Genomic DNA, 16,101 nt, shown 5'->3' on the forward strand with positions numbered 1-16,101 from the left:
ACATCGTCATCAGCATCATCATCATCATCGTTGTTGTCGTTCTCAATGACAAACATTTATAGTTCTTCTTTTTTGTGAGGCTATTTATGTTGTTTATCAGATTTTTTTCGGTTATCTAAATAAAAATCGATTTGAAAGGGCAAAAGATTAACAAAATAAAATTATACTTATTTATACAATATTTTATTCACGTTTGAATGCCAAGGACACTCAGATCCATAAGCTAATTCAAAAAAAATCGCATGTGCCTCGAAGCGAACTTTAGGTGGATAAAATCTTCCTTTCATACCCCGTTGCTGTTCTAGACAAAGTTTCTAAATTAGCTGCAAAATTCTGTTCCGAAGTCGAAACCAAACTCAATAGGAATAAAGAAAGCTGAAGAACCTACCCTCCAAACAAAGAACGAGATACGTTAAGATAATCACATGGCGAAGGGGTCTACTTGTAAGCCCTACTCACACCCAAAAAGCAAGGATAAAGGGAAGGACAATCTGCTGTAGGAATGGCCACAGACTATATGGAAGTAAAGGAGGTAAGGCTGACTGAGAAACAATCATCTCCTGAGACAAATTCCTCAGCAAGAAGACAATGGTTCGTCAGGCAGTTAAATCATCGTCCTCCTATACAGCCTTCCTTGACCAGAATGTCAAGGAGAATTCCAAAAGTTCATAGGCAAGGACGTAAGAAGTCTTATGCCAGAACGGCCACAATGATCCTAACGAGAAAATTAGCGGTAGTCATTGGTTTCTAGTTCGGAGTGTCATTGTTTCTGCGAGGGTAAATCAGGGAGACCGTAGTTCGGCCGACCTTCCTTCTCATGGATGTCAAGGTAAAATTTCCTTGTTCAGGCGTGGGGATTGTGCGAAGCGGTTAATGTTACTGCCGTCTCCATATCTGAGTTTCCCTCCAGGATAGAGCTACCAGCATGGATTCCCCCACTTGCCGTGGATAAGAAACTTACTTACTTATTTAGCTGGCCCATTACAGAACATTTGTTCCATAGACCGAACTAAGAAAAGATCTCCAATTCTCTCTGTTTAGTGCTTCCCTTTCTGGAATACCGCGCCTTGTCATCTCTTCATCCACTTGTTTGCACCATCTATTCTTTGGCCTGCCAATTCTGCGTGCACCGCCATGGAGCTCGAATTTATACGCCTTTTTAGCGGGTTCATCATCGCTCATTCTTAATATATGTCCTAGCCAACGCAATCGCTGCATCTCGATACGTTTAACTATATTGATGTCGTTGTATAGCAGATACAGCTCGTGGTTCATGCGACGTCGATATTCACCGTCAACGCAGATTGGTCCATAGATCTTTCGAAGAATTTTTCTCTCAAACACGCCCAGCACGGCTTTATTTACTTGCGCAAGAACCCAGGCTTCGGAACCATACATCAGCACGGGTAGTATCAGTGTTTTGTAAAGCGTTATTTTTGTTTGACGAGTTGTGGTTTTGTTTTTGAAGTGCTTACTTAAGCCAAAGTAGCATCGGTTGGCCAATACAATTCTTCTTTTTATTTCACAACTGATGTCGTTTGTTGTGTTTACGGCGGTGCCGAGGTATACGAAGTCTTTTACTACCTCAAAATTATAGGAACCAACTTCAACAGTTGGTCCGATATCAATGGATGCATTGCGAGTCGACACCATCAACTTGGTCTTCTCGCCGTTTACCGCCCGACCCACTTTAGCTGATTCTCCTTCGACCTTCATAAAGGTATCGGTTACTTCTTTTACTGATCATCCCATGATGTCTATATCATCAACATAAGCAATTAACATGTGGCTATTGGTGTAGATTGTGCCACTTCTTTTGACGTTTGCCTCTCGTATAACCTTTTCTAGCAGGATGTTGAAAAGATCACACGAAAGGCTGTCTCCTTGCCTGAAACCTCTTTTGGTACAAAACTCTTCGGAGAGGTTCTTTTTCTATTTTAACTGAAGATCTTGTGTCAGTTAGAGTCATTTTACAAAGCCGAATGAGGGATACCAAATTCAGACATGACATGGAATACCTTTGAACGTAGCTGGCTGTCGAAGGCTGCTTTATAATCGACAAAAGGTGGTAGGTGTCGATCTGCATCTCTTGGGTCTTCTCCAGGATTTTCCGCAGGGTAAATATCTGGTCAATGGTGGACTTGCCAGATCGAAAGCCGCATTGGTATGGTCCAATTATTTCGTTGACCATGGGCTTTAGGCGTTCGCACAGTATCCCTGACACTATCTTGTAGGCGATAGGCAGAAGACTTATGCCCCTATAGTTGGAGCATAAAGTCTTATCTCCTTTCTTATGGACGGGACACAGGATACTCAGGTTCCAATTGTCGGGTACGCGTTCTTCCTACCAGATGGAGCTAACTAGCTCATGTATACACCTTATCAGGGCGTCGTCTCCGTTTTTAAACAGCTCGGCTGGTAGGCCATCAGCTCCTGCTGCCTTTTTATTCTTCAGCCGGTTTATTGCTGTCTTTACCTCATCTTGGCCGGGTGGTATACATTCAATACCATCTTCTGGAATTGGATATGTGGTGTCTTCGTCGTCTTCGCTACTATTGGATACCAACAGTTTGGAAAAATGCTCTTTCCATATCCTTAGCAAACTATCTGTATCAGTTTCCAGATTATCTTGTTGGTCTCTAAAGGAGGATGTGCCAGTTCCAAAGCCATCACTTTGATGTTTCAATCTTTGGTAGAATTTTCGGTCTTCATTCTGTCTCCTGTACATCTCGATTTGTTCACACTCAAACTTTTCCATCTCTCTCTTTTTCCTGCGAAAAAGACGTTTCTCCTCTCTCCTTTTCTCCCGATACCACTCTCGTGCGCTAAGCGTTGCTACTGATTGTAAAGTAGCTCTATATGCCGCATTTTTCTCTTCGGTAGCAGCACGACACTCCTGGTCATACCATGGATCCCTTAGTGGAGGTCTCTGGTATCCAAGTATGGATTTTGCGGCTGTTTGCATGGAGTGGACAATGTTTTGCCATTGCCCTGATATGTTATCGGGACGAGGAGTGCTTTGATTAAGCAGTTGGGCCAGTTGAGTGGAATATGCTGTGGCTATCTGTTGTGATTGCAGCTTACCGATGTCCATACTTTTTTTTCGCACTTTGTTTGCTACGTTTAATCTGGTACTTTGCTGCAACAGAAAGTGGTCCGAGTCTATGTTTGCACCTCGGAACGATCGTACATCCAACACGCATCAAGTCTTCCATCTATCACAACGTGATCAATTTGATTTCTTGTTCTTTGATCTGGCGACAGCCAGGTGCCCTTATGAATATCGAGATGCTTAAATCTGTTACTGCTAACTACCATGTTTCTTGCAGCTGCAAAGTCTATCAGCCCCATACCATTGTCAGATGTTTCACTGTGGAGACTGAATTTCCCGACTGTTGGGCCAAAGATATTCTCCTTTCCAATTTTGCCATTAAAATCGCCTAGTATAATTTTAATGTCATGGGCAGGGCAACGGTCATAAGTTTCTTCTAAGCGCTTGTAAAATATATCTTTGGTCTGTTCGTCCCTGTCTTCAGTAGGAGCATGAGCGCAAATAAAGCTGATGTTGAAGGAATTGCTTTTAATCGAATTGCAGCCATGCTTTCATTCACTGGGGTGAAGCTGGAGACCAGATGTTTTAACCTCCGACCAACTACAAATCTGCAACCAAACTCATGTCATGGAAGCTATAATACAATGCGTCACCTTAAGGTGTTGTTGTGACGCCTTTTCCGTTCCATCGTATTTCATGTATGGCAGTAATGTCGGCCTTGTATTTTTCAAATAAATCTGCCAATGCGTAAACTGCACCTTCTCTTAAAGAGTGCGAACATTCCAGGTGCAGATTCGCAGATCATGGTCCTTAAAACGTTTGCGGTGTTCGTCAACTTTAGAGGGGTTTGTTTTTCTTTTCTTTCGTTTTTTCATAGTAGGCTGTGCTTTCTAGGGGAGGGTTGCTAACCCGACGCCCAAACCCAAGTTTTAAACGTTCTTATGGGTGAACGCCCGGCTCGTGTTAGCTCACTACCTTTAACGGGTGTTAAAGGTGACACCACGGGGAGGTCAGTGTCCACTTGAGATGAAAGAGGGACCAATATAAATCCTGGGCTTTGGCATGATAAAACCGGCCAGGACCGTTCCTTGGTATCTTCCCTCCCCTACGTACCCAGTAAAGTTTGCTTAGGATTTCGTTAATGACAAGTGGTGAGATTACCCCACCCTGTGGTGTGCCTTGACATTGTGATATTTGACTCCACTCTGCAGCATGATGAATGACGCTTATATATCCAGAATGTCAGCTGTAAGGACTTCTCAGTAGTCCTAATGACTTCGTGTAGGCCTGTGCATGTGGAGCGCCATTTAAAGAAAGCGTGTTGACTAGAAGCTATGTTGTTTAAGTTCTCCATCTTTTTCAAATATGTATGTGGATGAGTCTTTCGGAGATTTGTAAGGAGAGAAGGTGTCGGATTCAATGTTGTCTTTATTTATAGAAATTATGGTTTGCCCTTCGATGGTTACATCCGTGCAACTGGGAAAGTGGGTAGTAAATAGGTTTTCTAGAGATTCGGCAGAGTTTTCCGACTAGGTACCGTGGGTGCTTCTATAGCCCCCTTTCTGAAAAAAGGGGTCTTCTTTAACCCCCTTTCTAAAAGAAAGCGTGCTCGTATAACCCCCTTTCTGAAAGAAAAGGTACTTCTATGTCCCCTTTTTAGAGAAAGGGTGCGTCTATGACAGAAGAAAAGTCCGTCCGACGTTCGGAAGTCCCTGTACCTAAAGGCAAAGTTTATTCTCGGCAAGATAGCCAAGAATGCTGCTAACGGTAAAGTGGATGAACGGGATGAGGCGGACAAGCCAAAATCTCACAAATCAACGATCACGCATTTTCTTCCAAGCGAGAGCGTTCCCGGACGGAGGACACAAAGCCCGCAAAGCGAAAGAAGTTAAAATACAACACCACAACAACATCTACAACAAAACGACCCTTCAATGAAGTTGTCAAGGACAACATGTTGGTTGCCATAGATAACGAAAAGGAGGGTAAGCTGTCCCCTATCACCACTGCGGAATGGAGTATTGTAGAAACCAAATTGTCGGAACTGGTTATGGAACACGTTCTAGCAGACGAGGATTCTCCTGTACCCTATTTCGACTCTAGCGAGGTACATCGTGGTTACAGGGTAATCAAATGTATGGATGAGTACTCAAAGGAATTTCTAGAAAAAAGCATAGCAAGTAAGCTTAGCGATGCTTGGGACAACATCAGCCTGAGGCTGATCCCGGCCCAAGAAATCCCGATGAGACCTCGTGCCAGAGTTTGGTTGCCCAAGATAGAGTGCGACGGACCAAAGCTGCTGAAATGTCTTGCGAAAATGAACAAGGATGTTCCGATGGACGAGTGGTCCGTAATCGCCACTGAGCCACCTAACAATAACAGCATGAGCTTAGTTCTCTCAATTAATGAGGCGGGAGTAGAGGCTTTCGAAAGATTGGGGAACAAGTTGTTCTTTGGCATAAGGGAAGCCAAAGTCAAAAATACTACGCTCACATGGCCCGAATGGAGAAGACGATGAGGCTGACATCGACGATGCCGGTAAGCTGCTTGACAATATGCAGCTAGAGGGGCCATCCACATCTTCACCCAATAAAAATGATGGTTAAGGTCGTGCAGATCAATCTGAAGCACTCGAGAATCGCTGCAGATAACCTGCGGAAGTTTACGAAGTGAAAGGCTTGGATAACAGAGGTTACAAGACCATATACATGAAGGATAATGGTAAGCCTAGATCATGTCTAATTGTTAAAAACACCATAAACGCTTTCTTATGTCCCCAGTTTAGCACAGCGGACTTTACAGTTGCAAGAGTGGAACTGGAAAACGGTAAGCAGTTCCTTATTTCCTCTTGGTATATGGCCCATTCAGAAGCTCCATTAAGCGAGGTCTCGAGCTTTATGGGGGTCATTCTACCACACGACTCAATAATCATTGGCTGCGACGCTAACGCAAGACATACCCTGTGGGGCAGCACTGAAACAAACGACAGAGGTGAGTCAGTTTTAGATTTCATAAATACTAACATCCTCACAATATGCAACAAAGGTACTAACCCAACTTTTGTATTTCCAAGCTCGGAGAACTTTAGGGGGTGGCAGGAGGTCATCGACCTCACGCTAGTATCAGACAGACGGCAAATTGAAATAGACAACTGGATAGTATCCGATAAGAGGTCCTTCTCAGATCACAATTGGATACTATTCAACATATCTGAAAAGACAACGCCCACTAAATGTTTTCGCAATCCTAAAAGAACGAACTGGGAAAAGTTCTAAAGGGTTCTGAAGGACAAACTTCCAAATATTCCACATACAGATGAAATCACAGCAGGTATAGATAAGGCTGTATCCATTCTAGAGAAATCCTTAGATACAGCTTTTAAAGTCTCATGCCCATTGACGCGCTCAAAGAAACATTATCCACCATGGTGGACTTCCGAGCTCTCAAAGCTAAGAAAACAATCACGAAAAGCATTCAACGTCAGCTACCAAAGCGGATCCTGACAGCCATATAAGGATAAGCTTAGGGAATATAAAAAAGCAATAGCCAAGGCAAAAAAACAATCCTGGAGGAACCCCACAGGGAGGGGTGATCTCACCACTGCCAGATACCTAGGCGTTATCCTAGATTAAAAACTGTCATGGAAACGTAACATGGAACATCGTGCTCATAAAGCTACCGTTGCATACTACACATGTCGCAAAATGTTTGGGAGCCGCTGGGGCCTCAAACCCAAAAGGGTGTTATGAATGTACACCAGCATAATAAGACCAATACTCACATATGGAGCATTAGTTTGGTGGCCAACAGTGGGAAAGAAAACAATCCAGAGAAAACAATACAGCATACAAAGATCCGCATGTATCGGGGTGACATGGGCAATGAGAACTTGTCCGGCTGAAGCCCTCAATACAATGATACATATACTGCCAATAGATCTACACATCAAAGCAACTGCGGCCTGCAATGCTGCAAGGCTACGTGCTCTAGGAATGTGGAGAGATAGAGCTTACGGACATACCTGCGTGCTTCTCAAACTACCGAGAAAAATAGCAACTAATGCTGATTACTGTACACCTGCAATAACTTTTGATCAGCCTTTTAAAGTTAAATTTCCAAGCCGGAAAGAATGGAACAATAGAACACCACTGAGGGGGAACGACATCAATGTATACACGGACGGCTCTAAGATGAATTGTGGAGTCGGCTCTGGTATCTACTCGGAAGAAGCAAACATATCTACATCTATAAAGCTACCTGAAGATTGCAGTGTTTTTCAGGCGGAGATACTGGCTATAAAGGAAGCTTGTAATATACTTCTACAGCACCACTCACCAAACTCAATAGGAATTTTTGTCGACAGTCAAGCGGTGCTCCTAGCATTGAATTTAAGCATTGTCACATCAAAGCTGGTGAAGGAATATGGAGAAGAACTTGCTGAGCTAGGACGTCTGACCAGAGTTGATCTTACTTGGATCCCAGGTCATAAGGGGCCCGATGGTAACGAAAAAGCAGACGAACTTGCTAGTGCGGGATCTGCCTCTAACGAACTTCCAAGGGCGTCCAGAAAGGGTGCTTCATAGACCCTTTTTAAAAGAAAGGGTGCTTCTATAGACCCTTTCTAAAAGAAAGGGTGCTTCTATAGACCCTTTCTAAAAGAAAGGGTGCTTCTATAGACCCTTTCTAAAAGAAAGGGTGCTTCAATTGACCCTTTCTAAAAGAAAGGGTGCTTCTATTGACCCTTTCTAAAAGAAAGGGTGCTTCTATAGACCCTTTCTGAATGAAACTTTAAAAATTGAGGTTGCGTAAGGTCTGTTCATCAATTTCTTACTCAAGGGTTGGTCGTTGGGCAAATGCTGTCTCTGTGCGTGCGATACGCACTACCGTTATCAAATACTTTTATCGAAAAATTTGGTTTTTTGCAAATTGTCCCAACGACAATAACACACACCATGTATCCCTTTACTGTTATGTGTTCTTGCAAAGCAATTATCAATTGATCAAACGTCCTGTAAGGTGAATCTGGTTCTTTCAAATTATATCCAGAAATAATTTGGCATTTCTAGTAAAAATTCCCAAAGCAATACTGCAAGGGTCATGGCCACAAGGACTGTAAACTTTTTGCCCAAATGGCATCACGGAGAAGCCAATGTCCACTTGAATAAAACAAAAAACCAAAATAAGGTATCCACTTTCCCATGCTAATGCCAATCAGGACCATTGATCACGACTACAACTTATGAACATTAAAATACTCAGACCCTTTCGAAGCCTTGTAGACCTATAACATGTTTCACTCAAATCCTTATCTTAGAAAAAGAAGATATGGACTCCTTTCTACCAATTCCCATCAAAATCGGAAAAACAAGAGTCTCCATACCATTATGTTGTTATAGAAACAAGGTAAAGAGCTCACTTCCTATTGGCCCTTTTTGGTATGCCTCTAAAATATATAATGTTTAGATTGTTTCACATAATAAAGACAATTCTGGCATAACCATAATGTCCTACTTCGGATTCACTTTGGCAGTTTTGTCTTCAATGCCGTCTTTGCTTCAATGCAAAGAACTAAGAGAACTAACTGATGAGTCCAAGTGGCGTTGGACAAAACTAGTATTCTCTGCCCTTCCCTAAAGTAAATCAGTTTTAACCACACCTACTTTAAAAACTTGTTGTTTTTAAAACTTGAAAACAACAAATCTGCGATTAAGCTGGACTTACTTCAAAAATAAAAAATAATGTCCTACAGTTGCCTTTTAATCCCAAAATGTTCTGTCTATTAATCTTGAAAATAAAGCACCTTGAGATTACGAAATGAATTGCGTACCCAAAGTTGGAAAACTCTTCAAATATAATGGCGCCCAAAATAATAACCAGACAACATATGGCCGGGATGATAAAAAAAAATAAAACAAAAGCCCACACATTCCCCTAAGATCCGCCCAAAACTATAATGTGCAAAAGACTTTGCAACAACAAATTGACTAAATCCACCCTGAACTATAAAAAGAAATCGAAAAGAACCAATGGATCTGCAGCTATTTGAGCCCCCACATAGTTGGCAAGGCAATGTTGTTGCAGCAATGCAAACAAGCAATGCGGAACTGACCTTGAACGTGAAATTTTCATTGGTGGCCTTCGTTTGTCAAGGAGAGACTAATAAAGGAGAGGTAAGGAGGAAGTAAGAGGAGATGGCGGAGGAAAGGACAAGGAAGAGAATTTGCTATGGTGCATAACCTATAATTTTCATAAAGCTGCAAGCAGACAAGCAAAAATATGCAGACAACAAGAAGAGCATGATGGAATGGATGAAAAGCTGATAACATAGTGGCCAAATTTGGAAGTTGCATTTATGTGTTTTTTTTTAATGCAAAAGGTTAAATTTATTAATAGCAGATTAAAGTCCCTTAAAATTGTAAAATTATTTATGAAAAAAATACTGAAGAGGAAAATAAACGAGGCCATTTCAATGGTTCTCTTTAGGAAAACGAAAGGATTCTATGAGCCTTACGAAATGTTAAAAACTAAAACGAACAAACTAACGAGTGTTGGACTAACTGACTGTCTTGCTGAATGGAATGTATCCTGTACCCAAATGTAAAACGAAAATAAACGAACGCAGGCAGGCACATCGTTTATACATGCAGAAGAGCTTTACCACAAAGGATGTGGGCCAAGAGGCCAAAGAGAGAGTGCAAAAGGATGGACACGAGATAAAACGCTTTACTGTTCGGTTTGGTTCCTGCAACGAACCAACCATCCATCCATCCACGATGTTTGTGGAATTTCATTGCATCGTTTCAGTTGCAGTTACCATTTTGAATGCATTGAGTGAAGAGATACGTTCCTAACATCCGCAAAAAAAGCTAAAAAAATATATAAAACAGAATTAATAAAACACAACCTACTAAATTACTATATATAGAAGTATATGGATATATAAATATGAATTGATATTTTAAGCAAAATAAAAATGCTAATGCTAAAAAACCAAATAGAAAATATAATAAAACAAATAGTGTACTGAACTATTTGATTGTGTTAGAAATTTCATGGAAACATTTTGAAAACTATAAACATTACTAACGACGTATATACGAGATAATATTACAATAAATAAAATACTTTTGACAAAATATTACGAAATTAAGTGTTTAAAAAATAATATTAACAAATAAATATATAATTATCACAAAATTCTAAATTCCCTCACAGCAAAGGTAAGTCAATTATAATAAACAAATTATCTTTTTTAATTATGATTTAAAATAGTTTTATAAAATTTTTATATAGAAATGTTGTAAATTCGTCTTATTATTTTGATTTTAATTATGAGCATTACCACATTATTTATTGATATCCTCAATTAAGCTCCTCCCACTTTTACAGTACCACAACAATATGGCAACTACATGTTCTGTTATTAGTTTTAAGATCTTACAGATCTTTGTAACATAAGTTATACACATATAAAAAAAACGGGCAAGGCCGCCCATTTAATACCCTACGCCATTATGATTTTAAAAGTGAATATGAAAAATCATATCGTTTAATTCTGTACCAGTCTAAGACAATAACCATAAGATGGTCTCCTTTGTAAATAAGCTTACTAGGAAATCTGAATTGGTGTTATGTCAAAATATGACAACATGAGTTCAGCCATCAGCGTACAACAGAGGTCCTGTGAAAATGTAACGCTTCGAGAACATTTTTCTCCATTTTTTGTGGAAAATGTTCATTGAAATGATGGATAAGCATCAGTTCTATCGAACGTAGTGGTGCCCAATAAGGTACTCATATTATTTAAAAAACAAGTGAGCCCAGGCTATAGTCGATACGGGGCCGACTATGTGATACCCTACACCACTACCCCTGTACATAAGCTTTTGACTGGTAAAATTCAAAATATTAAAATTGGGATGGCTTAGCTAGCGCCTTTTGCAATAACTCTGATATTCTAGCACCAATGCCACATTTTGTGTTAAGTAAAAGCTCAGAATGTCTTCATTAATGCAGCACGGTGCTCTTGAATCAAATTTAAATGGAAGGTGCTTACACCTTGGAAGTTTTTGCGGATTCTGAAACTACAATGTTCATAGATGAGAAAAATAAAAAAACAAAAAAAAAAATCGCCGTAGCGCTTTTTAAATAAATCGCGATTCAAGTTGACATTTTTAGGGGTTGTTTAGGTTTTCACGATTTTACTTAGAAACCGCGAGTCCTATCAAAATGAGACTTTAAAAAATGTGTAGCTATGAAAACTCTCTACAAGATTGACCTTTACGGTATTTTCGTATGTTTTACCATTTTTGAAATATTGAAGTTCAAATTGGGACAATGCACTGACTGTATCGCCCCCTTATAAAACAATGTCATGAAGGGTGCGCCTTAACTAACTTTTAATGAAAACCGCTTACACAGGGGAAGTTTTTCTGAATTCTGAAACAGCAATGTTCATAGACGAGAAAAATCCAAAACAAGAAAAAATCGCTGTATGTATTTTTAAATAAATCGCGGTCAAAATTCACATTTGTGGCGTTTTTTAGGTTTTCACGATTTTGCTTGGAAACCGCAGGTCCAATCGAAATGGAGCTAAAGAAAATGTTACTTACTTACTTACTTACTTAGTTGGTCCATTACAGAACTTTTGTTCCATAGACCGAACTAAGAAAAGATCTCCATTCCTCTCTGATTGTCGCTTGACGTTTTGGAATACCGCGCCTTTTCATTTCTTCATCCACTTGTATGCTCCATCGAAGCTTAGGCCTGCCGATTCTGCGTGCACCGCCATGTGGCATGTATTCATACGCCTTTTAAGCGGGTTCATCATCGCTCATTCTTATGATATGGCCTAGCCAACGCAATCGTTGCATCTCGATACGTTTAACTATATTCATGTCTTTGTATAGCTGATACTGCTCGTGATTCATACGACGTCGATATTAACCGTCAACGAAAATCGGCCCGTAGATCTCTCGAAGAATTTTCCTCTCAAACACACCAAGCACTGCCTTATCTGCTTGCGCAAGTACCCATGCTTCGGAGCCATACATTAGCACGGGTAGTATCAGCGTTTTGTATAGTATTATTTTTGTTTGACGAGATGTGGCTTTGTTTTTAAATTGCTTATTTAAACCATAGTAGCATCTGTTGGCCAATACAATTCTTCTTCTTATTTCACAACTGATGTTGTTTGTTGTGTTTGTGGCAGTGCCGAGGTAGACGAAGTCTTTAACTACCTCAAAATTGTAGGTACCAACTTCCACAGTTGGTCCGAGCTCTATGGACGCTTTGCGCGTCGACACCATCAATTTGGTCTTTTCGACGTTTACCGCCAGACCCACTTTCGAAGATTCTGCTTCGACCTTCATGAAGGTATCAGTTACTTCTTTTACTGATGGTCCCATGATGTCTATATCATCAGCATAAGCAAGTAACATGTGGCTATTTGTGTAGATTGTGCCACTTCTTTTGACGTTTGCCTCTCGTATAACCTTTTCCAGCAGGATGTTAAAGAGATCACACGAAAGGCTGTCTCCTTGTCTGAAACCTCTTTTGGTACCAAACTCTTCGGAGAGGTTCTTTCCTATTTTAACTGAGGACCTCGTGTCAGTTAAAGTCATTTTGCAAAGACGGATGAGCTTTGCGGGGATACCAAATTCAGACATGGCTTGGAATACTTCTGAACGCAGCGGGCTGTCGAAGGCTGCTTTATAATCGACAAAAAGGTGGTAGGTGTCGATCTGCATCTCTTGGGTCTTCTCCAGGATTTGCCGCAGGGTAAATATCTGGTCAATGGTGGACTTGCCAGGTCTAAAGCCGCATTGGTATGGTACAATTATCTCATTGACCATAGGCTTTAGTCGTTCGCACAATATCCCTGACACGATCTTGTAGCCCCTATAGTTAGAGCATACAGTCTTATCTCCTTCTTGTGGACGGGGCACAGGATACTCAGGTTCCAATCGTCGGGTACTCGTTCTTCCTGCCAGATGGTGCTAACTAGCTGATGAATACACCTTATCAGCGTGTCGCCTCCGGTTTTAAACAGCTCGGCTGGTAAGCCATCGGCTCCTGCTGCCTTATTATTCTTCAGCCGATTTATTGCTGTCTTTACCTCATCTTGGCTGGGCGGTATACATTCTATACCATCATCTGGGATTGGATCTGTGGTATGATCGTCTTCGCTACTATTGGATACCAGCAGATTGGAAAAATGTTCCTTTCATATTCTGAGCACGCTATCTGTATCTGTTACCAGATTACCTTGCTGGTCTCTACAGGAGGATGTGCCTGTACCAAAGCCATCTTTTTGATGTTTCACTCTTTGGTAGAATTTTCGGACTTCATTCTGGCTCTTGTGCATCTCGATTTTTTCACACTCCCGCTTTTCCATTTCTCTCTTTTTCTTGCGGAAAAGACGTTTCTCTTCTCTCCTTTTCTCCCGATATCTCTCTCGTGCGCTACGCGTTGCAACTGATTGTAAAGTAGCTTATATGCCGCATTTTTCTCTTCGGTAGCAGCACGACACTCCTGGTCATACCATGAATTCCTTTGTGGAGGTCTCTGGAATCCAAGTATGGATTTTGCGGCTGTTTGCACGGAGTGGACAATATTTTGTCATTGTGTTTTGTTATCGGGACAAGGAGTGCTCGTGTTAAGCAATTGGGCTAGTAGAGTGGAATATGCTGTGGCTGTCTGTTGTGTTTGCAGCCTATCGATGTCCAACATCCGCGTTGTGTCTATTTGCAACGTTTAGACGGGTACGTACCTTTGCTGCAACAAGGTAGTGGTCCGAATCAATGTTTGCGACTCGGAACGGCCGTACATCCAACACGCTCGATGAATGTCTTCCATCTATCACAACATGATCAATTTGATTTCTTGTTTTCTGATCTGGAGACAGCCAGGTGCCCTTATGAATATCGAGATGATTAAATCTGGTACTGCTAACTACCATGTTTTTTGCAGCTGCAAAGTCTATCAGCCTCATACCATTGTCAGATGTTTCACTGTGGAGGCTGAGTTTCCCTACTGTTGGGCCAAAGATATTCTCCTTTCCAATTTTGGCGTTAAATCGCCTAGCGCTCGTAAAATATATATTTGGTCTGTTCGTCCTTTTCTTCAGTGGGAGCATGAGCGCAAATAAAGCTGATGTTGAAGAATTTAGCTTTTATTCGAATTGCAGCAAGTCTTTCATTCACTGGAGTGAAGCTGGATACCAGATGTTTTAGTCTCCGACTAACTACAAATCCGCAACCAAACTCATGCTTTACGTCATGGCAGCTATAATACAGTGCGTCACCAATCCATTGTATTTCCTGTATGGCAGTAATATCGGCCTTGGACGTTTCAAGTACGTGCGAACATTCCAGGTGCAGATTCGCAGATCATGGTCCTTAAAACGTTTGCGGGGTTCGTCAACTTTAGAGGGGTTTGTTTTTCTTTTCTTTCGTTTTTTCATAGTAGGCTGTTTTTTCAGGACCGTTGCTTGGTATCTTCCATCCCCTACGTCACCCAAAAAGAAAGAAAATGTTGTAGCTGTGAAAATTCTCTACAGGATTGACGTTTATGATTTCTTCCCAGGCTGCACCATTTTTTAGATGAAGAAGCTCAGTTTACATTTTTAGGTTTTTTTTTTGTTAGGGTTTCGCGATTTTGCTTGAATACGGCAGGTCTTATCGGCATGGGACCTGAGAAAATCTTATAGCTGTGAAAATTCTCTACAAGACTGGCTTATGTAATTTTTCCTAGGTTGTACCATTTTTTTAGATATATAAATTTAAGTTGGGAAATTGCAGTCATGACATTGTTTTATAAGGAGACGATACAGAATTGAATTAAATTTGAATTGTCCCAATTTCAACTTCTATATCTCAAAAGTTGTAAAACCTACGATAATATCATTAAGGTCACTCTTGTAGAGAATTTTGATACCTACAATATTTTCTTTAATCCCAGTTTCATAGAGCTTGCGGTTTCCAAACAAAATCGCAAAAACCTAAACAACCCCTAAAAATGTCAACATGAATCGCGATTTATTTAAAAACCGTTCCGGCGATTTTTTTATTTTTTGATTTTTCTCATCTATGACCATTGTAGTTTCAGAATCCGCAAAAATTTCCCAGGTGTAAGCACCTTCAATTTAAATTTGATTCAAGAGCACCGTGGCAGGTAAATTTTGTTGAAACGCATTCAAGTACATCGTCAGCACAACTAAAATCAAACAAATGGAAAAGTGGGATGTACGCCAACCAATCTTGCATCCTTATAAATGTGATCTTTTCTTCTTCCATTGACAGGCTTTGTCGTTGGAATACCCCTAGTAGAAGCGGAGATATTCGCATAAGAATTAAACTTTGAATTTTTTCCACATACGTTTTTTGCGCATTCCGACCCCTGAATATTATTCGACCATCAGCAAACTCAATGTGTTTCTTCCTCTGTGGTACCACCAATCGTGACGATCCGATCAAAATTGTGACCTGTAGCTGGATTACAAAAAATTGGATGCTTTACTGACTATTTCGATTTCTCCGCTCTTTGCCCACCTACGCCAATTTACTTTGCATCAATGTAAAGTTTATCCTTTCTTCCTCCATTGACAGACTTGGCCGTTGGAATACCCCTCCTAAAAGCCGAGATATTTACAAAAAGAATAAAACTTTGAATTTTCTCCACACTCGTTTTTCCCCATTCCGACCCGTGAATATTGTCCGACCATCACCTACATCAATAGGCTTCTTTCTCTGTGAGACCCCCACCCACCCCCAAAAATTTCGTGAGGATCCGATCAAAATTCCGACCTCTAGTGGATTGCACAAAAAATGGAAAAATTTTGGCATTACCAACTATTGTTTTGACCAGATTTTTCCCATTCGGACTCATGCATAAAATCCGATCATTACATAAATCAATAGGTTTCTTCTTCTGTGAGACCCCCATTAACCCCCAAAATTTCGTGACGATCCAATCAAAATTGCGACCTGGAGCGTGAAAAATATGGAAAAAGGGACCAGTTTTTTCCCACTCCGACCATTACATAAATC

General features: G+C 40.7%; 1 protein-coding gene across 1 annotated transcript; it reads left to right on the forward strand.

The window, feature by feature from the left end:
- Window positions 1–4,807: 4,807 nt before the first annotated feature.
- On the forward strand, window positions 4,808–5,570 carry LOC141401945 (uncharacterized). Its single transcript, XM_073982519.1, has 2 exons — window positions 4,808–4,819; window positions 4,893–5,570. The coding sequence occupies exons 1-2, from the start codon at window positions 4,808–4,810 to the stop codon at window positions 5,568–5,570; spliced, it is 690 nt and encodes a 229-aa protein (XP_073838620.1).
- The last annotated feature ends 10,531 nt before the right edge of the window (window positions 5,571–16,101 follow it).

Source organism: Musca autumnalis, unplaced genomic scaffold, assembly GCF_047663935.1.
Source record: "Musca autumnalis isolate F117 unplaced genomic scaffold, ASM4766393v1 scaffold_4, whole genome shotgun sequence".
NCBI lineage: Eukaryota > Metazoa > Arthropoda > Insecta > Diptera > Muscidae > Musca > Musca autumnalis.